Source organism: Amblyraja radiata, chromosome 29 (assembly GCF_010909765.2).
Source record: "Amblyraja radiata isolate CabotCenter1 chromosome 29, sAmbRad1.1.pri, whole genome shotgun sequence".
Taxonomy (NCBI): domain Eukaryota; kingdom Metazoa; phylum Chordata; class Chondrichthyes; order Rajiformes; family Rajidae; genus Amblyraja; species Amblyraja radiata.
Window position 1 is genome coordinate 30,328,616 of NC_045984.1, and position 27,764 is coordinate 30,356,379.

The following is a 27,764-nucleotide window of genomic DNA, read 5'->3' on the forward strand; positions in this document are numbered from 1 at the left end:
TCCTCTCCACATCCACTCTATCCAAGGCTTTCACTATTCTGTACATTTCAATGAGGTCTCCCCCCCCCCTCATTTTTCTAAACTCCAGAGAGATACAAGCCCAGTGCTGACAAACGCTGATCATAGGTTAACCTACTCATTCCTTCTCTCCAGAGACGCTGCCTGTCCCGCTGAGTTACTCCAGCATTTTGTGTCTATATTTGGTTTAAACCGGCACCTGCAGTTCCTTCCCTACGCGTTATATAGACCCGTTCTTGCCGAATTGAAAATGGACCACTGATATAATCAGCTGATGACTGACTGGCTTTTCCAACTTCAAAGGGGGCCTCAGCAAATTTAAGTCAGGAGAAGTCACAAAGCCACGTCAAAATGGTGGCACCTCTAAAGGCTTGTTCACGTTGAGGTCGAACCTTCCAATTTGTTGCAATTTCGCGGCGAGCTCCCAGAAAATAATCAAAGTCTGAAGCGTCAAGAGAGTCACCCTGATCACAGAAGCTGAAAGCAGCCTCTCTGGGGTGCAGCTGGTCCACACAACAAAAAATGAAAAGATTCATATTCGGCTCAGATGGGCAACCGATGAAAAACATGGAAAAAAATATCTCATAAGGTCATAAGTGACGGGAGAAGAATGAGGCCATTCAGCCCATCAAGTCTACTCCGCCATTCAATCATCTCTCCTTCCTAACCCCATTCTCCTGCCATAGCCTCTGACACCCGTACTAATCAAGAATCTATCTATCTCTGCCTTAAAAATATCCACTGACTTGGCCTCCACAGCCTTCAGTGGCAAAGAATTCCACAGATCCACAGAAAAAATTCTCCTCATCTCCTTCCTAAAAGAACGTCCTTGTCGTGAGTTTTGCAATCCATAAGCGATTGCAATGAAGCCAAGCTTCAACACAGTGACACAGAAACCTAGAGACCAGAGAGCCGAGGCTTGAACATACAGAGGAAGAGGGGGCAAAACTGTTTGGGCTTCCATATATTCAACAAGCCCATAGAATAGAGACCAGGTTCTAACATTCAGTGTGACTGCCGAACAGAGTCTCTAGAGTCAAGTGTGTTTTATTGTCATGTGTCCCAGATAGAACAATGAAATTCTTACTTGCAGCAGCACAACAGAATATGTAAACATAGTATGCTGTAAACAATATGATAAATGATAAAATGTTTGGTGTGTGTGTGTCTATCTATATTACTAAAAGTCTGTTCTTGACCGGTTTTGGCCATCTGTGCTGCGATTTCCGAAAGAACGCCGCCACCTACGGCCGTCATTTTTGGCCACCTCGCTAAGAGCCCCTCTCCGCCGTATGTGTGCCGAGGATTTTTCCAGTCGATGAAAAATGAGAGAGATATTAATGATTTTACAAAATTCCCCATTCTCTCTGCTGCCCCCGCTGGCGGCAGGGGGGAGGGACTATAAAACCAGGAAGTGGTGTGCCTCAATCAGTCTCTGCAAGATGGAGGAAGGCAGAGGGTCACGTTTCTCTGAGCTGTGAATAACACTGAACACATGTCCACACAACTGAGTAAGTACCCTTAATGTGGTTTGAAAATGAAAATATGGTTAAAGTAAAAAAGCACTGCCTGCAAATGGTTGTTTGGGGGGTTTGGGTTGAAATAAAAAGGCACTCTCTCTCCCTCCCCTGTCCTCCCCCCCCCCCCCCCCCCCCCCCCTCCTCTCCCCCCCCCCCCCCCTCTCCTCTCCCCCCCCCCTCCTCTCCCCCCTCTCCTCTCCCCCCCCTCTCCTCTCCCCCCTTCTCTTCCTCCCTCCCTCCCTCTACCCCCCCCCTCTCCTCTCCCCCCTTCTCTTCCTCCCTCCCTCCCTCCCTCTCCCCATCCCTCCCCTCTCCCCCCTCCCCTCTCCCCCTCCCTCCCCTCTCCCCCCACTCTCCTCTCCCCCTCCTCTCCCCCTCCTCTCCCCCCTCTCCTCTCCCCCTCCCTCCCCTCTCCCCCCTCTCTCCTCTCCCCCCCTCCTCTCCCCCCCCCACCGTCCCTCCACTAAACCCCCCTCCCCTCTACACACCCCTCATCCTCTCCCCCCTCCCCCCCCCCCCCTCCCTCCTCCCCCCCCTCTCCTCCCCCCTCTCATTCTCCCCCTCCTCCCCTCCATCCCCTCCCCCACCGTCCCTCCCCTAAACCCCCCTCCCCTCCACCCTCCCTGATCCTCACCTCTCCCCCCTCTCCCCCCCTCACTCTCATCCTCTCTCTCTCCTCCCCTCCACCTCACCCACCCTCCCTCTTCTCTTCCTCTCCACCCCCCTCTCCCTCTTGCCCCTCTCTCTGGGTCTCTGTCTCTGTCTCTGCCCCTTCTCTTTCTGCCCTAACTATCTACCACCGCCCCCCCCCCCTCCCCCCTCTCTCTAGATGTGACTGCAAGTTGGGGGCTATGCGTCAGTAGATAGGGTGGTTATGGGGTAAAAGGAGCAAATTAACAATATTAATATAATATCAAGGGGGGTAATTAGCGTGAGTGCGGGGGAGGGAGGGGGGATAGTTAGTGTGTGTGACGCTGCATGCCGCCTCCCCCCCCCACAACCGCACGTTGGGGGAACAGACCCAACGGGTCTGCTCTTGGGCTAGTGTATATATATATACATATACATATATATATACACACACATACTCATATATACAAATATATACAGATCGCGTGTGTGTGTGTGTGTGTGTGTGTGTGTGTGTGTGTGTGTGTGTGTGTGTGTGTGTGTGTGTGCGTGTGTGTGTGTGTGTGTGTGTGTGCGTGTGTGTGTGTGTGTGTGTGTGTGTGTGTGTGTGTGTGTGTGCGTGTGTGTGTGTGTGTGTGTGAAGGAACTACTAAAGCTGGTTTAGATATAAGGCACAAAATATTGGAGTAACTCAGCGGGACAGGCAGCATCTCTGGAGAGAAGGAATGGGTGACATTTCGGATCGAGACCCTTCTTCAAGTTTCACCCATTCCGTCTCTCCAGAGATGCTGCCTGTCCCGCTGAGTTACTCCAGCATTTTGTGTCTATCTTCAGTTTAAACAGGCGCCGGAGACCCGGGTTCGATCCTGACTACAGGCGCTGTCTGTACGGAGTTTGTACGTTCTCCCCGTGACCTACGTGGGGTTTCTCCTCAGAAAGGATTAAAAAAATATTAAAAAATTTATAAAAGGACTGGACAAGCTAGATGCAGGAAAAATGTTCCCAATGTTGGGCGAGTCCAGAACCAGGGGCCACAGTCTTAGAATAAAGGGGAGGTCATTTAAGACTGAGGTGAGAAAAAACTTTTTCACCCAGAGAGTTGTGAAGTTATGGAATTCCCTGCCACAGAGGGCAGCGGAGGCCAAGTCACTGGATGGATTTATTGGGAGAGTTAGATAGAGCTCTAGGGACGAGTGGAATCAAGGGATATGGGGAGAAGGCAGGCACGGGTTATTGATTGGGGACGATCAGATATGATCATAATGAATGGCGGTGCTGGCTCGAAGGGCCGAATGGCCTCATCCTGCACCTATTTTCTATGTTTCTAAAAGGCCTGTTTCCGCGCTGTAAAACTCTAAAGACAGCCTGGGAGCAGAGATGGGTTAACACCAGAGCCTGGGCAACAGGGAGTGGACTTCACAAGCACAGCGGGGAAGCACAGGCAACAGTGCCTTGGGTTGGACATGCAGAGAAGGCTCAGGGAACAGAATCTAAGCAACAATGCGGTAAGAGGGATCCAACACAGGCAGAAGGCCAAGGAAACAGAAACTGGGCAACAAAACACAGAACCTCAGGAACAGAGTGTCCCCTTTAACACACAGAGCTGGATAGCAGACCAACCTTCCACACAGAACAAGCCTTGGAATCAGACACTTGCCTCCAGCACGCAGGGACGGAGCCAACGCTGGGAACAGGCCTGAGCTTACACAGACTCCCAGGAGAGGGGCTGAGCTGGCTGAGGGGAGTAATAAGGTCATAAGGTCAAAAGTGATAGGAGTAGCATTAGGCCATTCGGCCCATCACATCTACTCCGCCATTCCATCATGGCTGATCTATCTCCCCCTCCGGGGCCAACTCATCATTCACCCAGCCACGGCCGAGTCGGTCAACGAATTGCCGTTGGGAAATTGTCCCGTATTTTGAGAGAGAGAAAGTTGGCGACCTTAGAGCCGAGACCCTCCTTCAGACCTCACAGTGAAGGAGCAACGTTTCAGGATCAGGTTTAGAAACTCGAGGCCCTCCATCAGGAGCGGGCAGAAGTGCTGCACGTGTGGCCCAGGAAGTGCTCCGATTCTGGGCATTGAACTCGGCAGTTTGTGAAAAACAAAACTGTCATATAAAGCCTCAAACAGTTCCTTAAAAGCACAAGAAAAGATGAGCCTTACCTCGCTCACACTGTGGCCCCGTGAACCCGTACACGCACGCACAGCGACTTGGTCCAATGCAGCGTCCTCCGTTCTGGCAGCCATTTTTACACACGGCTAATAAAGAAAAGAGAATATAAGGTCATAAGGGATAAGAGCAGAATTAGCCCATTCGGCCCAACAAGACTACTCCGCCATTCAATCGTGGCTGATCTACCCCATTCTCCTGCCCACTCCCCATAACCTCTGACGCCTGCACTAATCTAGAATCTGCCTATCACTGCCTTAAAAATATCCACTGACTTGGTCTTCACAGCCGTCTGTGGCAAAGAATTCCACAGATTCACCACCCTCTGACTGAAAAAATTCCCTCTCATCTCCTTCCTAAAGGAACGTCTTTTAATTCTGAAGCCTTGACCTCTGGTCCTGGACTCTCCTGCTAGTGGAAACATCCTCTCCACATCCACTCTATTTATGCCTTTCACTATTCAGGTATGGAGAGAAAGCAGGTACAGGATACTGAGTTGGATGATCAGCCATGATCATATTGAATGGCGGTGCAGGCTCGAAGGGCCGAATGGCCTACTCCTGCACCTATTTTCTGTGTTTCTATGTCTATGTTTCTAAAAAGCTGGAGCAACTCAGCGGGTTGAGACTGGTCTTGACCCGAAAGTGGGACAGGCAGCATCTCTGGAGAGAAGGAATGGGTGACGTTTCAGGTCGAGACCCTTACGGAGGCCACAGAGATGCTGCCTGTCCCGCTAAGTTGGATCAGGGGTATGGAGGGAAGGCAGGTATGGGATACGGAGTTGGATGATCAGCCATGATCATATTGAATGGCGGTGCAGGCTCGAAGGGCCGAATGGCCTACTCCTGCACCTATTTTCTATGTTTCTATTCGGTAAGTTCCAATGAGGCCCCCCCCCCCCCCCCTCATTCTTCTAAACTCCAGCGAGTACAGGTCCAGTGTCGTCAAACGCACATCATATGTTAACCCACTCATTCCTGGGTAGATAGAAATGCTGGAGAAACTCAGCGTGGAGAGGCAGCATCTATGGAGCGAAGGAAAAGGTGACGTTTTGGGTCTCGACCAGAAACGTCACCTTTTCCTTTGCTCCATAGATGCTGCCTCACCCGCTGAGTTTCTCCAGCAGTTTTATCTACCTCCGATTTTCCCAGCATCTGCAGTTCCCTCTTAAACACTCGTTCCTGGAATCATTCTCCGCTGGACCCTCTCCAGAGCCAGCACATCCTTCCTCAGATATGGTGCCCAAAGTACTACAAATGCAGCCTGTATCTCTGTTAGCACCAAGAGTGAAATTTGCCAAATACATTAGAGACGTTTTAGATTGCACACAAGTTTTAGTGTAAATATAAGTGTGGATTCCTACAGGTTTTTTTTTTTTTTAAACACCAGTCGTCGTGAAGTTGCTCTGAAATTTCAAACCGCCCAAACTGGCCTCATGCACGGATCATTATTCAAAGTATTCAAAGGTATTTTATTAGTCACATACACCGAGGTGTAATGAAGTGAAATGCTTTTTGCCATTTTGCAGTACACAAAAGAATACAGACATAACACCAATGAGAGTCTTAAACACAAAGAACATCCCCCCACAATGGGTCCCACCATGAGGGAAGGCACAAAGGTCCCCAACCCCAGTTCACCCATAGTCGGGCCTATTGAGGCCTCCACAGTTGCCTCTACGGAGGCCCGATGTTCCTGGCCGTTCTCGCCGGGTGATGTTGCTCCGGCGTCAGGAGAGTCCTCACCGCGGCATGGGAACCCCGGAACGGCCGCCTCCGTACTGGAGGCCGCGGCTTCCGAAGCCGACAAGGCCGCGCCGAATGGAGCTCCACAACTGGTGATCTCGTCGCGAGATCCCAGGCTCCCGGTGTAAAGTTCGGCGCCGCCGCCCGCAGCTGGCCGCTCCACAGTCCCGCAGCTCCGCGATGTTGTTCCCGGCGGTCTGGTGTTGCTCCAGCGCGGCGACCCAGGCAAGGCATCGCCCGCTCCACGATAGCGCTCCAGCGCTGTGCCGCCGCCGAAGCCGAGGTTCTGGCGGTCCGCGACAGGAAACGCAGCTCCAGGCCCGCTGGTAGGCCGCGAGGACGGGTCGAAGCTGCAGCCCGGAGAAAAGCTGCCTCTTCGACCAGGTAGGGACCCTGAAAGGCAGTTTCCCCCTTCCCCCCCCCCCCCCCCCCCACACAAAAAAGTCTAGACCTCCAAACAAAACACTTTAACTAACTAAAAATAAAAATAAAACGGTGAAAAGACAGACAGCTGCTGGCAGGGCAGCAGCGCACAGGACAGCGCCCCCACGTATGTCCTGGAAACCTCAGGTGTTCCTTCCAGCTGTTCGCTGAAGGACGTGCCAAAGTAACTAATGGCCCTGTCCCACGGTACAAGTTCATTCAAGAGCTCTCTTGAGTTTAAAAAAAAATCAAACTCGTGGTAAGCACGGAGAATGAACGTAGCGGGTACGTCAGAGCTCGGGGACGTCTCTCAGCGGCTCGTAACGCTAACGGCTGGTACTCTGGAAGACTCGCTAACGGCAGGTAAGCACGGGAAGACTCGTGAAGATTTTTCAACACGTTGAAAAATATCCACGAGAGCCCCGAGTACCGACGAGCGGCCATTACCGTAAATCTCCGAGTTCGAATCAGGGCAAACTCGGGAGAATGAACTCTTTGAATGAACTCGTACAGTGGGACAGGGCTTTAACTCTGGCAGATGTAGGTTGTCGGAAAAGTATTTTAGATTGTCCTAAAATACATCTTTAAATAACTGCGTGACGGACACATTAATGCAAAGTGCAACAGGCACATATGTCGTTAGGAATGCCGTTGTTAATTAGGGGTTCCGCTTGGGCCTTAAGCTTATCTTCCAAACTTTAACTTATGTGCGAAGTTACCAGCGGGTCCTGTGCATACATCCTTCTGCAGTGATAATGCCCCAGTGTTTCAGTTTCATGTTTTGGATTAATATTAAAGCTTAAAAATTTCCTCGAACGTTCAGTTAACACAATAACTGCATTTTGATCAATACGAAAATTGCATCAACCAAAAAGTAAGTTTTCCTGAAAAAGTCACAGTTATGTTCATGGAAACATAGAACATAGAAAATAGGTGCCAGGAGTAGGCCATTCGGTAGAAAAAAACTTGTCCCGCACATCATAAGAAACATAGAAACTTAGAAACATGGAAAGTAGATTCTGGAGAAGGCCATTCGGCCCCCTCGAGCCAGCAACAACATTTAATATAATCATGGCTGATCATCCAGAATCAGTACCTCGTTCCTGCTTTCTCCCCACATCCCTTGATTCCGTTAGCCCTAAGAGCTAAATCTAAGTCTCTCTTGAATCCATCCAGTGGATTGGCCTCCACTGCCTTCCGTGGCAGAGATTTCCACAGATTCACAACTCTCTGGGTGAAAAAGTTTTTCCTCATCTCAGTCCAGTTCTCTAACCTGATCCCAGACACCTAGAGATTGAGACTATCAGCAAGTGCCAGTTATGGGCAAGGACTGGCTTGAGGGCTTTCATGTTGTATTTTAGTGCGACTCCCCACCAGTAGGTTTTGGCTGCACTTGTAGTTGACTAAAACCTTTTGCCAGTGTGATTTGGCTACCGCCTATTATGTGAATAGAATTTAAGGGCCTGTCCTACAGGCTATTTTTAGGCGACTGTCATAGTCGTAGCAGGTAGCCAAAAAAACGGTGACTGGACCCACCCCCCCCCTTCGACATACCACTACACCACCGTACAGGAAATGCGATGTGACTGCAGCCAACCTCATCACTGTTTTAGACAATAGACAATAGACAATAGGTGCAGGAGGAGGCCATTCGGCCCTTTGAGCCACTGTGATCATGGCTGATCATCCACAATCAGTTCCCCGTTCCTGCTTTCTCCCCATATCCCTTGACTCCGTTATCTTTAAGAGCTCTATCTAACAAAAAACAAGTGGTGAAGATAGTTCACTCCAGGGTAGTTCTGATCCCGTTATATGATGCGAATAACCTCTGTTTACTTGCCAGGTTATTAATAAATTTAAAATGTTTTATTTAGCTCTGCAGTTTCTAGTTCCCGGCAACTGACCCACAGCATTCTCTCTCTCTCTCTCTTCTGCCCGTACATTTTGATTCTATCTCGGCTTCCTTGTGGAGTGTACTGATGATACTCACGCTGCCCGCAGTGTGTCCCGGTGAATCCCTTCTGGCAAAGACAGCTGTCGTCCGCGCAGGAGCCGCCGTTCATGCATCTGACATTGCACTGTTGAACTGCAAGGAGAACAGATGGAGTCAGATGTCTCAGCTCCTACAGAGCGATGAAAATCAACTCTGGCTTCATCACCGGAGGAGTCTGTTACAGTCACAGAGTGATACAGTGTGGAAACAGGCCCTTCGGCCCACACCGACCAACATGTCCCAGCTACACTAGTCCCACCTGCCCGCGTTTGGTCCATATCCCTCCAAACCTGTCCTGTCTAACTAAGGCAGGCGTGGGGAACATGCGGCCTTCTAGGCCATTAAGTGCGGCCTTTTGAATGAATCTAAATTTTGTAGAACAAATCCTTTTATTTTTATTAATATGTTTTTGTTCATCTTTTATTATTTTTATTTTTATCTTAAAATGAACATATTTAAAATACCAACGAGTAAAAGAAGATTCAACCAAATAATCCTCCCTGACTGACGGCCACAATTAAAACATTAGTAAGTCATGAGGGCTATTTAAACCAAATAATGTACATTTTGAAGTATATCTAATTGAAGTATCTTGGATGCAGCCTTATCAGATTACACTTAACTTAATGTTGCCTTCCACCATGAAAAGGTTCCCCGACCCTGAACTAAGGTCTCGACCCGAAAAGTCGCCCATTCCTTCTCTCCAGAGATGCTGCCCGTCCCGCTGCGTTACTCCAGCTTTTTGTGTCTATCTTCGGTGTAAACCAGCATCTGCAGTTCCTTCCTACACATTTCACTGCTTCTTAAATGTTGGGGTAGTCCCTGCCTCAACTGCCTCCTCTGGCAGCTCATTGCATCAAAGACAGTTCCATGCCTACAGCATCGATGCTCTCAGTCACGGTGAACATCACGTTCACTTTATTACTGGCATTTAGACAATAGACAATAGGTGCAGGAGTAGGCCATTCGGCCCTTCGAGCCAGCACCGCCATTCAATGGGATCATGGCTGATCATCCCCAATCAGTACCCCGTTCCTGCCTTTTCCCCCCATATCCCCTGACTCCACTATCTTTAAGTTACTCCAACATTTTGTATCTATCATGGATACATACTGGAACATGTCTCGACCCGAAACGTCACCCATTCCTTCTCTGCAGAGATGCTGCCTGTTACCTCCAGCTTTTTTGTGTCTATCTTTGACTCTGATAGACTGTTCACTTGAGCCTGACGTTGTAACAAAGCTGGAGTAACTCAGCGGGACAGGCAACATCTCTGGAGAGAAGGAATGGGTGACGTTTTGAGTCGAGACCTTTCTTCAGACTGTACGTTTCGGGTCAAGACCCTTCTTCAGACTGACGTACCTTGTGCTTGACAGTCTCACGTACCCCGCTGTGTGTCTGACTACCTCATTTATTCCGCACTGTCACACTGCCAGACTTTGTGCCCGCCTTGCTTGTTGCCCAGTGCACGCACCTGACTTTCTCAGACTGCCACGGTCGGGCCAGACGATATCGTCGTTCCGTTGTGAACAATATCTGCCTGGCTTTCTGGCCTTCTCATTTATTCTTGACCACGTGACATGGTGTCTGATTCTCTCACGCCAGCCCGACTTCAACTCTCACTCTTTCACTTACAACTGCTCACGGGCGCAGCGGTAGAGTTGCTGCCTTGCAGCGCCGGAGACCCGGGTTCGATCCCGACTACGGGTGCTGTCTGTGTGGAGTTTGTACGTTCTCCCCGTGACCTGCGTGGGTTTTCTCCGAGATCTTCGCTTTCCTCCCACACTACAAAGACGTACAGGTTTGTAGGCTAATTGGCTTGGTGAATGTAAAAGAATATCCCTAGTGGGTGTAGGGTGGTGTTAATGTGCGGGGATCGCTGGTTGGCACGGGCCCGGTGGGCTGAAGGGAAGTTTCTGCGCAGAATCTCTAAGCTAAACGATAAAAAGCCGGAAGTACTCAGTAGGTCAGGCGGCATCTGCAGAAGGGAAATTTGAATGCAACTTTATCTCTTTCATCTGCAGGTAATTCACATTATTTACTGCTCTCTCGGATTGCTGACGGATCACAACTTTGCTACTTCATCCTGCTTGACAATAGACAATAGATAATAGGTGCAGGAGTAGGCCATTCGGCCCTTCGAGCCAGCACCGCCATTCACTGTGATCATGGCTGATCATCCCCAATCAGTAACCTGCTCCTGCCTTCTCCCCATATCCCCTGACTCCGCTATCTTTAAGAGCCCTATCTGGCTCTCTCTTGAAACCATCCAGAGAACCAGCCTCCACTGCCCTCTGAGGCAGAGAATTCCACAGACTCACAACTCTCTGTGTGAAAAAGTGTTTCCTCATCTCCGTTCTAAATGGTTTACTCCTTATTTTTAAACTGTGGGCCCCTGGTTCTGGACTCCCCCACCATCGGGAACATGTTTCCTGCCTCTAGCATGTCCAAACCCTTAATAATAACCTTACATGTTTCAATAAGATTCCCTCTCATCCTTCATCTTAAAGTCCAATCCATTTATCTTGTAACTCAGCGGGATAAATACATAGATACATGGTTAGGGAATAACGTATTTAGTGCAAGGTAAAGCCAGCAAAGTCCGATCAAGGATAGTCCGCGGGTCACCAAAGAGGTAGATAGTAGTTCAGCACCGCTCTGGAGAGACCAGTGGAAGTCAGCGGAACCATCTAGACTACACCATTACATCGATGACCCCATGGACGTCCCTGGCCAGGACCTGTCCCGAAAGCAGTGGACAACCCTCAACCGCTTGAGGACAGACATCGGACACTATGGAGTAGCGATGAAGAGGTGGGGCCTCATGGACCAGCCAGCGCCTCCTGTGAGTGTGGGGACCCAACACAGACAGTGGATCACATGGTCACCAGTTGCCCCAAACACGGCCGCCGGATGAATGGTGAACGAGGTCTGATTGACCTGGATGATGACACGTTGGCCTGGCTCGCCTCAACGGAGCTGCGGGTCTAAAAGACACACAACAGAAGAAGAATCACTGCTCTCTGGTTGTGGTGGGATGGTTTAGCAGGATTGGTAGGATGACTGTATTCGCCGGCAACAACAGGTCTGCCGACAAGGACAAATCGCGCCGTTTCATCACGTGATATATTCCCCGTGGAAAGTGAGGTTGGGGCTTGGTTGGAGGTCTAGATCGGATCTTGTGCGTGTATCTGGGACATAATCACCTTCCGGCCTGAGATACTGCAACGGCAGAATAGCGTGGTGACCGATTTAACGAAGGGTGTGAGAAATGGCAGAAAGCAGCGAGAGAACTGCAGTTGGTCCCAGCATCCACTCGAGCAGGGAGGGGGGGGGGGGGGATAGGTCAGTCAGCGTTCCAACATCGGATCATTCCATTGTCCGCCGTGACTCACTGGCAGCGTTCCTTACCTCATGTCTGGGATACAGCTGCACCAGCCGGGGTTATCTAGATCTGAATGTTCCTGGCACAACAACAAACACTCACTATCAATGAGCTCATGGCAAGTGTTGTGTAATAACATTGCTGACATTCCCCACCATCTAGTAGACGCTGATTTGGAGGTGGTGCTTTGGAATCGGAATCGACCAGCTTCAGGCTCCATGGAAACCTAGGCAGACACTCCAATTCAATTCCACATTTTATATGGCATTGGTCAGGACACATTTGGAATATTGTGAGCAATTTTGGGCACCGCATCTGAGGAAGGATGTGCTGGCTCTGGAGAGGGTCCAGAGGAGGTTTACAAGCATGATCCCAGGAACGAGTGGGTTAACCTATGATGAGCGTTTGTCGGCACTGGGCCTGTACTCGCTGGAGTTTAGAAGAATGAGCGGGGGCCTCGTTGAAACGTACAGAATAGTGAAAGGCCTGGATAGAGTGGATGTGGAGAGGATGTTTCCACTGGTGGGAGAGTAAAACTATAGGTCATAGCCTCAGAATTAGACGTTGTTTCAGGAAGGAGATGAGGAGAAATTTCTATATTCAGGGGGTGGTGAATCTGCGGGATTCTTTGCCACAGAAGGCTGTGGGGGCCACAAGTCAATGGATATTTTTAAGGCAGAGATGGATAGATTCTTGATTAGTACGGGTGTCAGAGGTTATGGGGAGAGGGCAGGAGAATGGGGCTACAAGGGAGCGATAGATCAACCATGATTGAATGGCAGAGAAGACGATGGGCCGAATGGCCTAATTCTGCTGCTATCACTTATGACATGAAATATCGGGAAATTATGCAAACTGCCCGATATCACTTCTCCAGTTTTCCTGAAATTTGAGAATTCCATGTTCATGCTGATTGATTGCCGACGGCCCAAGCAGAGTGTGAGGTGCTGCTCTCCCAGTTTGTCCGGCACCTTCTGCTGGCATTGGAGGCGGGGGGTAGGGGGGGGGGGGGGGGGGGGGTGATGGGAAGGGAAGGAAGGATAATTGAAGTGATGGGCAACCTGGAGCTCCATCTGCCCCACCCCTTCCCCGCATCCCTTTTGATCATAAGTGATAGGAGCAGAATTAGGCCATTCGGCCCATCGTCTTCTCCGCCATTCAATCATGGCTTACCTATCACTCCCTCCTAGCCCCATTCTCCTGCCCTCTCCCCATAACCTCTGACACCCGTACTAATCAAGAATCTATCCATCTCTGCCTTAAAAATATCCATTGACTTGTGGCCCCCACAGCCTTCTGTGGCAAAGAATCCCACAGATTCACCAACCTCTGACTAGAAAAATTCCTCCTCATCTCCTTCTCAAAGGAACGTCCTTTAATTCTTAGGCTGTGACCTCTGGTCCTAGACTCTCCCACCAGTGGAAACATCCTCTCCACGTCCACTCTTTCAAAGCCTTTCACTATTCGGTAATTTCCAACTACAGCTCCAAGAAGAACCTCCAGATGGTTCCATTTAGGTTCGTGCAGCTAACTGACAGATAATTGATTTGTTTTTAAAGAAACAAACTTGAATTGTATTTCCTGGACCTTTCAGGTTCAATAGAGATGGTGAAGCGATTGGCAGAAGCGAATTCCTAGACATTTCTCCTATTTATATGTGTGTTACATCAGAGGCTGCTTCTCTTCTTCTCTGCTGTATTTCAGTGAAAAGAGGTCACCCCGCTTTTATTTCAGAGATGAGGGACTACTTGTGTGGGAAGAAACTGCAGATTGACACAAAAAGTAGCTCAGCGGGACAGGCAGCATCTCTGGAGAGAAGGAGTGGGTGAAGTTTCGGGTCGAGACCCTTCTTCAGACTGAGAGTCAGGGGAGAGGGAGACAAGAGCTATCGACGGTGATGTAGAGAGATATAGAACAAAGGAATGAAAGATGTGCAAAAAAGTTACAATAATAAAGGAAACAGGCCATTGTTAGCTGTCTGTAAGGCGAGAACAAGTACAGACATGAGACTCAAGACTAATTTGAAGGTAGACACAAAAAGCTGGAGTAACTCAGCGGGACAGGCAGCATCTCTGGAGCGAATTAATGAGTGACGTTGGATTGTTAGTGGTTGGTTAGGTGAGAACGGATGAGGTTTCGGGTCCTGACCCTTCGTTAGGCTAGTTAGGGATAAGGGAAAACGAGAGATATAGACAATGCTGTAGAGAGATAAAGAACATTGAATAAAGAAATGCAAAAAACCAACAATGATAAATGAAAGACCATTGTTAGTTTGTGTAAGAAAGAACTGCAGATGCTGGATAAAATCGAAGGTAGACACAAAATGCTGGAGTAACTCAGCGGGACCGGCAGCATCTCTGGAGAGAGGGAATGGGTGGCGTTGGATTGTTAGCGGTTTGTTAGCTGAGAACAAATACAGACGCTGAGACTCAACAAGACGACTTTGAAGCTGGTACGATTTGGGTGGGGGAGGGATGGGGGGGGGGGGAGAGGGAATGCAGGGGTTGGTCGCTCTGTTGCGTGTGAGAGATTAGGCTGTTTGTTTCCCTTGTGCAAGAGTGGAACTCACTATCAAAACATGGAGGGGACGGGGGACACAATATTTTGGCGACCACGCGCGCGTGCGCACACTCACACACACACGCGAGGCTTCGGAGGCTCAATCCAGCGCTAAAAGCGGAGATTTTAAAAATCGGGATCACAAAAACTTGGGGGGCATGTCCCCCACCTCTCAAAACATGGGGGGGGGACGTGTCCCCTCTGGCCCCCCCAGGTTTTCCGCCCCTGCCCTTGTGTGTGGCTGGAGAGGGCTGTCCTCTGAAAGGGATGATCAGCCATGATCACATTGAATGGCGGTGCTGGCTCGAAGGGCCGAATGGCCTCCTCCTGCACCTATTGTCTATTGATCATTCTTTTTTATTCCGAATTTTAAATCATGTGCTGTGTTTTTCTATATGATGTATGATGAATATAAGTAATTTACTGAGCTTTTAGATGAATTTTATGGTGTTTTTATATGCAATGTATTTTATGTAACGTCTCACATCAGGACCTAGAGTCTGAAATAAAATAAAGTTTATACACTGTAAATGGCTCGCTTGTAATAATATATTGTCGTTCCGCTGACTGGTTGGCACGCGACAAAAAGCTTTTCACTGTACCTCGGTACACGTGGCTCGGTAAACTAAACTGAACTGAGCCACAGTGCTGTTGTGTAGGGTGGTGGGTGATATATCGCTTCAAGTTAGGATGGTTGACCACTTGGCAAAGAACCTGCAGGTGGTGGTGTTCCCACAAGTCCTTGTCCTTAGTTTCGTTTAGAGATACAGTGCGGGAACAGGCGCTTCGGCCCACCGAGTGGGCGCTGACCAACACTATCCGACACACACTCGGGGCAATTTACAATATTACCCAAGCCAATTAACCGACAAGGTTTGTAGGTTAGTTGGCCTGGTAAATGTAAAAAATGTCCCCAGCGGGTGTAGGAGCGTGTTAATAAGCGGGGATCGCTGGTCGGCGCGGACCCGGTGGGCCGAAGAGCCTGTTTCCGCGCTGTATCTCTAAGCTAAGCCAAAACTAAACTACAACCCTGCACGTTTTAGGAGTGTGGGTGGGAACCGGAACACCCGGAGGAAACCCACGCGGGCCACGTGGAAAACTGGAGGGAAGACATTTGTCCAAATCTCAACTGAATTCTGAGGAAAACACAAAGTATTTTAAGAAGGAGGCGGGACTCTGGAATACTTTTCCCTGAGGTTAACTATCGAGATTAGCGCTCACTTTGAGCGGGACCATCATTGGCCCTGTCAGCTAGACCACTATCACCGCTTCAATGTAATATCGTCAGAGTAGGACTAAACATGACTCAAGACTGAAGAACAGCAACTGATTTTATAACGTAGAAAACATGGAAAAAAACCCAAAAACATAGAAAATAGGTGCAGGAGTAGGCCATTCGGCCCTTCGAGCCTGCACCGCCATTCGATATGATCATGGCTGATCATCCAACTCAGTATCCTGTACCTGCCTTCTCTCCATACCCCCTGATCCCTTTAGCCACAAGGGCCACATCTAACTCCCTCTTAAATATAGCCAATGAACTGTGGCCTCAACTACCTTCTGTGGCAGAGAATTCCACAGATTCACCACTCTCTGTGTGGAAAATGTTTTCCTCATCTCGGTCCTAAAAGATTTCCCCCTTTATCCTTAAACTGTGTGACCCCTTGTTCTGGACTTCCCCAACATCGGGAACAATCTTCCTGCATCTAGCCTGTCCAACCCCTTAAGAATTTTGTAAGTTTCTATAAGATCCCCCCCTCAATCTTCTAAATTCTAGCGAGTACAAGCCGAGTGATACTCAAGCATTTTCCATCGACTATCAAAATAAAATTTAATTAGTGGCCTCAAGTCTCTGGCAGTCACCGATACAGTAGTGCCTCACGCAATCATTTTGAGCGCAGATGCAATTCAATCTTGATCTTGGAAGAATAAAGCTGGAATATCCCAAGGTAGACAAAAATGCTGGAGAAACTCAGCGGGTGCAGCAGCATCTATGGAGCGAAGGAAATAGGCAACGTTTCGGGCCGAAACCCGGAAGGGTTTCGGCCCGAAACGTTGCCTATTTCCTTCCCGAAACATTGCCTATTTCCTTCGCTCCATAGATGCTGCTGCACCCGCTGAGTTTCTCCAGCTTTTTTGTGTACCTTCGATTTTCCAGCATCTGCAGTTCCTTCTTAAACACTGGAATATCCCAATATGTTACTGGCACCCAGTGTGTTACAGGCACAAGGCAAATGAAGCCAGACTCAAGTCTCCCAGTTATTCACTCCGTGTATATTCTACACCTACGATAGTCGCGGAATACTGGAGTAACTCAGCGGGACAGGCAGCATCTCAGGAATGGGTGACGATACGGGTCGAGACTGAGTCAGGGGCAGTGCCGGATTTAGATGAAGAGAGGCCTTAGGCTATTCCACTTGTGGGGGGCCCTCCCCCCCCCCCCATCCTCCACCCCCACGACTAGAGGAAGATGGAAGTGTTTTAAATAATTTGAGTAAAGCCAAGGATATTTACACCAGGCCATTTAATCTACAAACCTGTACGACTTCGGAGTGTGGGAGGAAACCGAAGATCTCGGAGAAAACCCACGCAGGTCACGGGGAGAACGTGCAAACTCCGTACAGGCAGCGCCCGTAGTCGGGATCGAACCCGGGTCTCCGGCGCTGCAAGGCAGCAACTCTACCGCTGCGCCACCGTGCCGACCATGTATTGAACATATTCAACACTTAAAATTCACGCAGCCCCAACTGGGATAAAGAACCCGAAGGAAAGCAGTACAATCTAGTGGAGATTCAACAAAGCTGGCGTTCCTGCATGAAACATAGAAACGATTTAACTTATAATTAGACAAGCCTGAGAAGCCCAGCTCACAGCAACAGGCTCTCCCTCCCAGGCAGTCTCCTGACTAGGGGATATTGCTGTGTTTCTTGGCATGAAGCATCAGAGACTGGTCGAAGAACAAAACAACGATAATAAAAGGACAAGTCTCTCTCCGGCGCCGGTACAGCAACTCTACCGCTGCGCCACCGTGCCGCACACGTGACTATGTAGAATGCGCTTTATGCTGGATCTGGCTGTTGATTAGTGTGCGTAAGGGTTGTTGGTGCCGACATATCACTTACCGGAGCCAGATCCACAACCGGGCGAGAGCTGTCCATTGGAGCACGTGCAAATATTTGGTCTGGAGCAGAAACCGTCACCGCAAGTGTTCCGACAAATGGCTGGACAAAGACAAAAGGAAAATCACCTCAGACAGTGCCAGCATGGTGCTAAACAATCAAAGACACAGTTGGCTGTGGTTTGGCCACCATTAACTCATCTAAAGCTATGGCTGTTACATTGATACTAACTCTCGCACGCCGTGATGTTAGATCTGCAGCGGCTGGGAGTTGAATTGATACTGAAGGAACTTTTACACTTACATGATGGCGTGATGTTTACACAGTCAGCATGTGTTACACCTCAAGTGATACCAAGCAGTCACGTGGCGAATGACAGATTTTCCGTTTTGTCAGCTTAGTTTAGAGATACAGTGCGGAAACAGGCCCTTCGGCCCACCGAGTCCGTGCCGACCTGCGTTCCCATCCTATCTATATACACTGGGGACAATTTACATTTATACCAAGCCAATACAAGGTAGACAAAAATGCTGGAGAAACTCAGCGGGTGCGGCAGCATCTATGGAGCGAAGGAAATAGGCGACGTTTCGGGCCGACACCCTTCTTCAGACACAATTTGGAAAACGATGAGCTAACCAGAACAGGGCAGAAGATACTAAAGTGAGTACTTCAGCAGCAGGAGGTCAAAGTCTTAGTGCAACATTAAATAGTTCCTTTCCAGCAATCACCGATGATAAAATGTGAGTTAGCTCCAAGATGAAAATAAGCACAAAATAAAGAGGCCCACTGTTTGAAGTGGAGAGGACGTTTCCACTAATGGGAGAGTCTGGGACTAGAGGTCACAGCCTCAGAATTAAAGGACGTCCCTTTTGGAAGGAGATGAGGAGGAATTTCTTTAGTCAGAGGGTGGTGAATCTGTGGAATTCATTGCCACAGGAGGCTGTGGAAGCCAAGTCAGTGGATATTTTTAAGTCAGAGATAGACAGATTCTTGATTAGTACGGGTGTCAGGGGTTATGGGGAGAAGGCAGGAGAATGGGGTTAGGAGGGAGAGATAGATCAGCCTCGATTGAATGGCGGAGTAGACTTGAGCGGACCGAATGGCCTCATTCTGCTCCTATCACTTATGATCATATGTCCTTACTTCAGTGTAGATGGACTGGCAGTACTTACGCACAATACACTGGTTACCGCCAGGCAATGTTTTCCATCCGGGACAACAGTAGGAATGAAATCGAGATCCACACACATTGGGCCTGAAAGGAAAGGAGAGAAAAAGGTTAATGTTAGTGTAGGAGCCATTGATGCTTAAGTTCGTTACTGTTTGTATATTATATTATTTGGTCTAGATATTTCTCGCTGTATCATTTTGAACGCTTGGGGTGGGGTTTTGATCAATAGATGGATGTGGATTTATGTAGATGGATGTAACTTACAACGATACAACAGGGAGTGGTCAGATGAGACGAGAGCTGGCTCGTGAAGTGAAGACTCAGTTCAGATAGCAGGAACGGATAGATACAATTTGTATAAGATGGTAGACAAAAATGCTGGGGAAACTCAGCGGGTGAGGCAGCATCTATGGAGCGAAGGAAATAGGCGACGTTTCGGGCCGAGACCCGAAGGACACAGGTTAAGGAATCTGAGGGGTAACATTTTCACACAAAGGGTGGTGGGTGCATGGAACAAGCTGCCAGAGGAGATAATTGAGGCAGGGACTATCCCAACATTTAAGAAACAGTTAAAGCCCTGTCTCACAGTACAAGTTCATTCCAAGATCTCTCCCGAGTTTGCCCTGATTCGAACTCGGAGATTTACGGTAATGGCCGCTCGTCGGTACTCGGGGCTCTCGTGGACATTTTTCAACATGTTGAAAAATCTTCACGAGTCTTCCCGTGCTTACCTGCCGTTAGCGAGTCTTCCCGAGCACCTGCCGTTAGCGCTAAGAGACGTCCCGAGCTCCGACGTACCCGCTACGTTCATTCTCCGCGCTTACCACGAGTTTGATTTTTTTTTAACTCGGGAGAGCTCTTAGAATGAACTCGTACCGTGGGACAGGGGTATTATGCAGGTACATGGATAGGGCTGGTTTGGAGGGATATGGACCAAATGTACTGTTGAGTCTACTGTAGCTGAGACATGTTGGCCAGTGTGGCCGAAGGGCCTGTTTCCACACTGTATCACTCGATGACTCTATAACTCTATGAAGGGAACAGTGTAATATCTGCCGTTTCCAATATAGCTTTATTTTGAACATTTCTTCTTAGACTTTTAGAGAAAGATGCGGAATACCGCTGGTGACAAGACCCCACGGTAAATGATAGAAGTATGTAAAAGGTACAAAGTGCCTTAAATCAACTCTAGAGACAAATCCATTGCCCGTGTAAAGGAGGTATTTTTTGGTTTCCATCCCTGAAAACACATGCAGCCGATCTCCTGAAGATACAATCATGTCCATATTCAATCCAATCCCATTCCTTGGTCCACACAGTAGGAATTGCCCTGGGGACGTCATCAGCACCCAACCAGACTTGCAACACTTCAGCTTTCTGATATGAGATATCTTGGCAAGATAAAACAAAGTCTGCAAAATGTCTCTGCCTCAGAGGGCGGTGGAGGCAGGTTCTCTGGATGCTTTCAAGAGAGAGCTAGATAGGGCTCTTAAAAATAGTGGAGTCGGGGGATATGGGGAGGGCAGGAACGGGGTACTGATTGGGGATGATCACATTGAATGGCGGTGCTGGCTCGAAGGGCCGAATGGCCTACTCCTGCACCTACTGTCTATTGTCAATACTAGGAATCACAATCAATGTTAACAGGAGTATTAGTTTATTTTTGTTTAGAGATACAGCTCAGAAACAGGCCCTTCGGCCCATCGAGTCCACGCCGACCAATGATCCCCTGCACACACTGGGGACAATTTACATTTATACCGAAGCCAATTAACGTACAAACCTGCACGTCTCTGGAGTGCGGGAGGAAACCGGAGCACCCGGAGAAAACCCACGCAGGTCACGGGGAGAAGGTACAAACTCCGTCCCATCAGCGCCCGTAGTCAGGATCCAACCCGGGTCTCTACCGCTGCGCCACCGTGGCCCCTCATCTGCCTGACGCTTAAATGCAGCTGTCAACGTTAAATAGAAATTTGTGGCCCTCGTTTGTCAGCTTTGTCACCTCTGGCAGAAGGTGACAATGAAATGGTACCTTTGTCGTGATCTGATTGACGTTAACACTGTGTGTCGTGCGAGATTCACACGGGATGCACTGGACACTGCCCATCCCACCGCTCCTTAAACCATTCACTCTCCTGCTGGGAGAAAGGAGCCTCTCGATGCAGGATGAAGAACATTCCGGAAATTCTCGGGCAACTTGACAGATCGCAAAGGGCCTGTCCCACTCGACGATTTTTTCAGCGACTGCCGCCGTCATATCAGGGTCGCCAAAAGAATTTGGGCCTTTCAAAATCCAGTGGCCACAAAAAAATGTCTCGACGCTTGAGGCGACACCGCGCGTCTATACGTTGTCACGCCGCGACTTTTCCTGTGACCTGATACGTCAGTCATTGTCACACATTCAGAGGTTTTGCTCCACTCACCTTAACTATATTTATCACGATTTTAAATACCACTTCTGGTCAAGACTGGACAACAACACACTATCCACATCAGTGCCTCTCGGGTTAGTTTTTTAACCATTTCAGTATATTTCAGATAATCATGGAGTCAGAATACAGAGAACCAATCCTTTGCTCTACTCAATCCACGTCAACAAATAGCATCCATTTGCATTAATCCCACATTCATCGCATTTAAGTCTCAAAAATATGACCACCGACTCCCCCCAAGTTCTGCCGTTCGCAGGGCCGGATTTAGATGAAGAGAGGCCCTAGGCTATTCCACTTGTGAGGCCCCTCTCAATCCCCTATGTTATGCCCCTGTTCCACTTAGGAAACCTGAACGGAAACCTCTGGACACTTTGCGCCCCACCCAAGGTTTCCGTGCGGTTCCCGGAGGTTGCAGGTAGTGGAAGCAGGTAGGGAGACTGACAAAAACCTCCAGGAACCGCACGGGAACCTTGGGCGGGGCGCAAAGTCTCCAGAGGTTTCCTAAGTGGGACAGGGGCTTAAGGCCCCACCCAATCAGCCTATGAAGCCTATAGGTAAATCCGGCCCTGCCGAGGTCCCCCTAGATCTCGAGGCCCTAAGCTTAAGCTTGTGAAGCTTATACTCAAATCCGGCCCTGACCGTTCGCCCGCATGTTAGGGACGATTTAAAGTCGCCACGTAACCAACCAATGCACACATCTTCGATCTGGGAGGACACCGGAGCGCCCTGAAGAAGCCCACTCTGTCACGAGAATGGTGCACACACGTCACGCAGGCAGCAAAACCAGGTAACAGGATTGAACCAAGGTCACTGGAGCTATGATGCAGCAGCCTGACCAGCTGCACCACTGGACTGTGCATCTTTGGGACGACAGATGGCACAATGGGCTAAGTGTTCGGCTGGCGACCGGAAGGTAGCCGGTTCGAATCCCGCTTGGAGTGCATACTGTCGTTGTGTCCTTGGGCAAGACACTTCACCCACCTTTGCTTGTGTGTGAATGTGTGTGAGTGATTGGTGGTGGTCGGAGGGGCCGTAGGCGCAGATTGGCAGCCACGCTTCCGTCAGTCTGCCCCAGGGCAGCTGTGGCTACTGAAGTAGCTTACCACCACCGAGTGTGACTGAGGAGTGAATTAATAATGCGATGTAAAGCGCCTTGAGTATTAGAAAGGCGCTATATAAATCCCATCCATTATTGTTATTATTATCTTATCATTCCTCGTATCTTTCCAACGATTATGTTTAAGAACTGTAGAAGCTGGAAAAATCGAAGGTAGACAAAAAAGCAGGAGAAACTCAGCGGATGAGGCATCATCTATGGAGTGAAGGAATAGGTGACGTTTCAGGTCGAGACCCGAAGGATCTCGACCCGAAACGTCGCCTATTCCTTCGCTCCATAGATGCTGCCTCACCAGCTGAGTTTCCAGAAGGGTCTCGACCCGAAACGTCGCCTATTCCTTCGCTCCATAGATGCTGCCTCACCCGCCGAGTTTCTCCAGCTTTTTTCTAACGATTGTGACAATTTCTTAACTTCATAGGGTCATAAGGAATAGGAGTAGAATTAGGCCATTCGGCCCATCGAGTCTACTCCGCCATTCAATCATGGCTGATTTTTCTCTCCCTTCTAACCCCATTCTCCTGTCTTCTCCCCATAACCACTGACATCCGTACTAATCTAGAAAATATACATATGTCATCAGATTTAGACACAAAACTCTACATGGACTAATCATAGTTTTATAATGAATATATCTATGTTCATTGTGACTCGCTTGTTCGATGTCTCCATTTCTAAAGCCCTATGTTACTGTATGCTTCCTTAACCATTCTCAAACAACCAGATTAGCGCAGGTCTAAAGGGTGACGTTTTTGGGTTGAGACCCGAAGCTTCACCCATTCCTTCTCTCCAGAGATGCTGCCTGTCCCGCTGAGTGACTCCAGCATTTTGGGTCTATCTTCTGTTTAAAACAGCATCAGAAGTTCCTTCCTACGCAGCGTAAATGCATATACATATACACACAACCAGGGCACATTTAACACTTCAGCCCAACGTATGTGGGCATCATGTTATACACCTTAAAACGTCAATGCCGGCCTCCAACAACCCAAATCCTGCCCAATTCCAGATGGGTGCAATTTTAATCAAAGCAAGATATTAAAATGGCTTGAATTTATTCTTTATTAAACAGAACAAAACCAGACACAGAGTCCTCACTCCGACAGATAAATAAATTCATACATTCATTCATCATCGTTGGAAACGTTAGCGACGCAGGTTTTCGACGGGAACGGTGACGGACGCAACGCACATCTCTGTCCTCCAGTTCCTGCCGACATCCGCCGCTGGAAGTATAGGATTTTGGTGTGTGTGTGTTTGCGTGCGTGTGTGTGTGTGTGTGCGCGTGCGTGTGTGTGTGTGTGTGCGTGCGTGCGTGTGCGTGCATGTGTGTGTGTGTGTGTGCGTGCGTGCGTGTGTGCTTTATCGTCATTCCTTACAATGTCGTGTACGACAGTGATCACCACTTCTACCGAAGGTAGACAGAAATGCAGGAGAAACTCAGCGGGTGAGGTTCACAAGTTATGTAGTAGAATTAGGCCATTCGGCCCATCGAGTCTACTCCACCTCCTAATCCCATTTTCCTGCCTTCTCCCCATAACCCTTGACACCCGTTCTAATCAAGAATTTGTCTATCTCTGCCTCAAAAATATCCACTGACTTGACCTCCACAGCCCTCTGTGGCAATGAGTTCCACAGATTCACTACCCTCTGACTGAAGAAGTTCCTCCTCAGCTACTTTCTAAAAGAGCGCCCTTTAATTCTGAGGCTGTGACCTCTGGTCCTAGACTCTCCCACCAGTGGAAACATCCTCTCCACATCCACTCTATCTATGCCTTTTATTATTCTGTAAGTTTCAATGAGGTCCCCCCTCAACCGTCTAAACTCCAGCGAATACAGGCCCAGTGCTGTCAAAGGCTCATCGTATGCTAAGCCACTCATTCCTGGAATCACTCCTGTAAACCTCCTCTGGACCCTCTCCAGAGCCGGCACATCCTTCCTTTTTCATTTCCAACCTCATTTTCTTGCATTTTGATGGAAGGAATTGGCAACAGCACAGTTTTCCAGTCTGGCAGGTTTTTTTTTTGTTCAAATTCTCTCTTCTTAAGATCCCAGATCTCGAGCGACTACCAGTTTACTATACCCAAGGGGGTTAAAATATTTGGCTGGAAAATGTACTGGTCAATCTTAATCATGGGCTTGCTTTCTATGGCTGTTTCACAGGCTCGCACACTGCATAGCAGCAGAGGATGGTGAGCAAGAACAGTCACGTGGAACTCCACCAACACAAGAACTACACACGCCCTTTCACTCACTGGTTAAAGTCTAAAGTGGAATTAAAGAGCTGAATGAGTTAGTCCAGTTTAGATTATTGTCACGTGTACCGAGGTACAGTGTGTGCGCTAACCAGTCAGCAGCAAGACAATAGACACAAAAAGCTGGAGTAACTCAGCGGGACAGGCAGCATCTCTGGGGGGAATGCATGGGCGATGTTTTGGGTCGAGACTCTTCTTCGGACCTCAGTCTCGACCCGAAACGTCACCCATTCCTTCCCTCCAGAGACGCTGCCTGTCCCGCTGAGTTACTCCAGCTTTTTGTGTCCATCTTCGGTTGAAATCAGCATCTGCAGTTCCTTCTTACACACCAGAAAGACAATACATGATTACAAGCGAGCCGTTTATAGTGTATAGATACATGATAAGGGAATTTCACCATCCAATCAGCTTGGAAAAAGGAATGGGAGTCCAAGGACGTCCCAAATAAACATCTGGTGTCAGACCCCACCCTACCGGTCCTTGGCACCAACCACCCCAAGGAAGCAGTGGACGATGCTGAATAGATTCAGTACTGGACATGGCCCCTGCTTGGCCAGCCTTCACAAATGGGGCAGCAGCCCAACCCCACGGTGTGCTTGTGGAGAGCAGCAAAGAATGCAACACATCATTGAAGCATGCCCTCAACAAAGACTCAAAGGAGGACTTGTCACCCTTCATACAGCAGATCAAGAGGCAACTGCTTGGCTAAAGGACTTTGCATTCGCTAAATAAAAATAAGGGAATAACGTTTAGTGCAAGGCAAAGCCAGCAAAGTCTGATCAAGGATAGTCCGAGGGTCACCAAAGAGGTAGATAGTAGTTCAGGACCGCTCTCTGGTTGTGGTAGGATGGTTCAGTTGCCTGATAACAGCTGGGAAGAAACTGTCCCTGAATCTGGAAGTGTGTGTTTTCACACTTCTATACCTTTTGCCTGATGGGAGAGGGGAGAAGAGGGAGTGACCAGGGTGCGACTGGTCCTTGATGATGCTGCTGGCCTTGCCAAGGCAGCGTGAGGTTTGCAGCTGAGCTAACTCCTGTTCATTCTTTTGTAGCTGTTTATAGATCAAAGAACACTGTGGGAGTGCCACATCTGTATCTCTGTCCAGATCAGCAATTCACCTTTCCCAATACCGTCTGGCATTCCATACGACATCAGAACACAGGGAAGATCTCCCCAGAACAAACTGCCTGTGTAGAAAATAGGACAGAGTTCTTCCTTCATATTGCGGGAGGGATTCAGATGTGGGCCAAACGCAGGCAGGTGGGACTAGTGTAGCTGGGACATGTTGGCCGGTGCGGGCAAGTTGGGCCGAAGGGCCTGTTTCCATGTTGCATTGCCCAATGACTCTACAGAACCAGGGGCCACAGTTTAAGAATAAGGAGTAAGCCATTTAGAATGGAGACGAGGAAGTGGTGAGTCTGTGTAATTCACTGCCTCAGAGGGCGGTGGAGGCAGGTTCTCTGGATGCTTTCAAGAGAGGGTTCTTAAAAATAGCGGAGTCAGGGGATATGGGGTGAAGGCAGGAACGGGGTACTGATTGGTGATGATCAGCCATGATCACATTGAATGACGGTGCTGGCTCAAAGGGCCGAATGGCCTACTCCTGCACCTATTGTCTATTGGCCTAGCAGATTCACAAACCCGTGTCCTGAACCTGAACAAAAGAAGAATTACAAGAAGCAAATTGGCGGTGAAAGATTGAGGACCTTCACTAAATGTATTGAATGTGGGGAGGCAATTGGTAATAGTTAACGAAGGGATACTTGACATAACAATTATTCACTCCTGTCAAACATCAAGAGGGTTGGGCCCTGGCCTACAAAGGAGATGATGGATGGAGAAAGTCGGAGTTGAACGCCACACACACAAATGGGCCTTTTGGCTCAAGTCATCCATGCTGACCGTGAAACTCATCTACACTAATCCCATTTGCCCGCATTAAGCCGTATCCCTCTGCTCCTTTCTTATCCAAGCTCCTGTCCTAATGCATTGAATTTGTATCCGCCTCTACCACTCCCCCTGGATAGTAGGCAATCCAAAGAGGGGGCAAACAAAACTGCCAGAAGAACAGCTGGCCGTGGAATCCAGCAAATAATTTAAAATGGCGACAGAATAGGGGGGAAAAATTGCCATGGAATCTTCAATGAATAAAGGGCCTGTCCCACGAGCATGTGAATCCATGCGGCAAGCGGGATCTAAAGGGCCGGTCCCACGAGCATGCGACTCCATGCCGCAAGCGCGACCTAACGTGGTCGCTTAAACCGTACGTTGTCGCGGGGCCGGTTCCACTTCGATCGCCGGAGCCGTATGGAGTTGTGCGGGTCTGGTCCCGACATCGCGCGGGGCTGCGCAAAACTGACCATGTTCAAAAATTCCGCGCGGCAACGGCCTGCCGTCCCGCAGCCGCCTGGGTTCGATCCCGATTACGGGTGCTGTCTGTACGGAGTTTGCAGGTTCTCCCTGTGACCGCGTGGGTTTTCTCCGGGATCTTCGGTTTCCTCCCACACTCCAAAGACGTACAGGCTTGTAGATTAATTGGCTTGGTATAAATGTAAATTGTCCCTAGTGTGTGTAGGGTAGGTAGTGTTAATGTGCGGGGATATCCCACACACACTAGGGACAATTTACATTTAGACCTCGCCAATTTACCTAAAATTCTGCACGTCTTTGGAGTGTGGGAGGAAACCGAAGATCTCGGAGAAAACCCACGCGGTCACGGGGAGAACGTGCAAACTCCGTACAGACAGCACCCGTAGTCGGGATCGAACCCGGGTCACCGGCGCTGTGAGGCAGCAACTCTACCGCTGCGCCACCGTGCCGACTGATTTCAAACTGTTATTCTGCATTTATACCTCGTCCTCCAGACCACTGCCCTTTACCAATATATTTGACCATCCTCTCTCCACAGAAGGCAGCAGCATCTCTAGAGAACATGGATAAACACAAAGCACTTCCTTTCTCTGCATCTTGGACTTGCTTTAGTTCTAACTATTCCAAGCTCTCAAGAAAGGTCGTCAACTGAAGAAAAAAAAACTCTCGTTTCCCTGGCTGTCGATGTTATCTGACCTGGCGAGTATTTCTAGCAGTTTCTGCTTTTATTTTGAGTTTCCGTCATCGCCTGTATTTCTCTGTGCCAAAGCAGAAACCTTTAAGCATTGAATTCCTTCCAATTTATTAAACTCCATCTGTAATAACTCCAATCAACAATGAATGATGACGTTTAGTGTA

The 27,764-nt window shown here is 48.9% G+C and overlaps 1 protein-coding gene across 5 annotated transcripts in view; it reads right to left on the reverse strand.

Moving 5' to 3' along the window:
- fbn3 (fibrillin 3) overlaps positions 1-27,764 on the reverse strand; it is a 201,924-nt gene that overhangs the window by 168,263 nt on the left and 5,897 nt on the right. For 4 of the 5 annotated variants that reach the window (XM_033047128.1, XM_033047130.1, XM_033047126.1 and 1 more), the window contains exons 3-6: positions 18,737-18,819; positions 17,568-17,666; positions 8,499-8,594; positions 4,334-4,429 (exon numbers count right to left, since the gene is read on the reverse strand). In XM_033047128.1, the coding sequence (XP_032903019.1) occupies positions 4,334-4,429; positions 8,499-8,594; positions 17,568-17,666; positions 18,737-18,819 (374 nt within the window). The remainder of the gene's footprint in view (positions 1-4,333; positions 4,430-8,498; positions 8,595-17,567; positions 17,667-18,736; positions 18,820-27,764) is intronic. The other variant, XM_033047129.1, reaches the window with a different exon arrangement.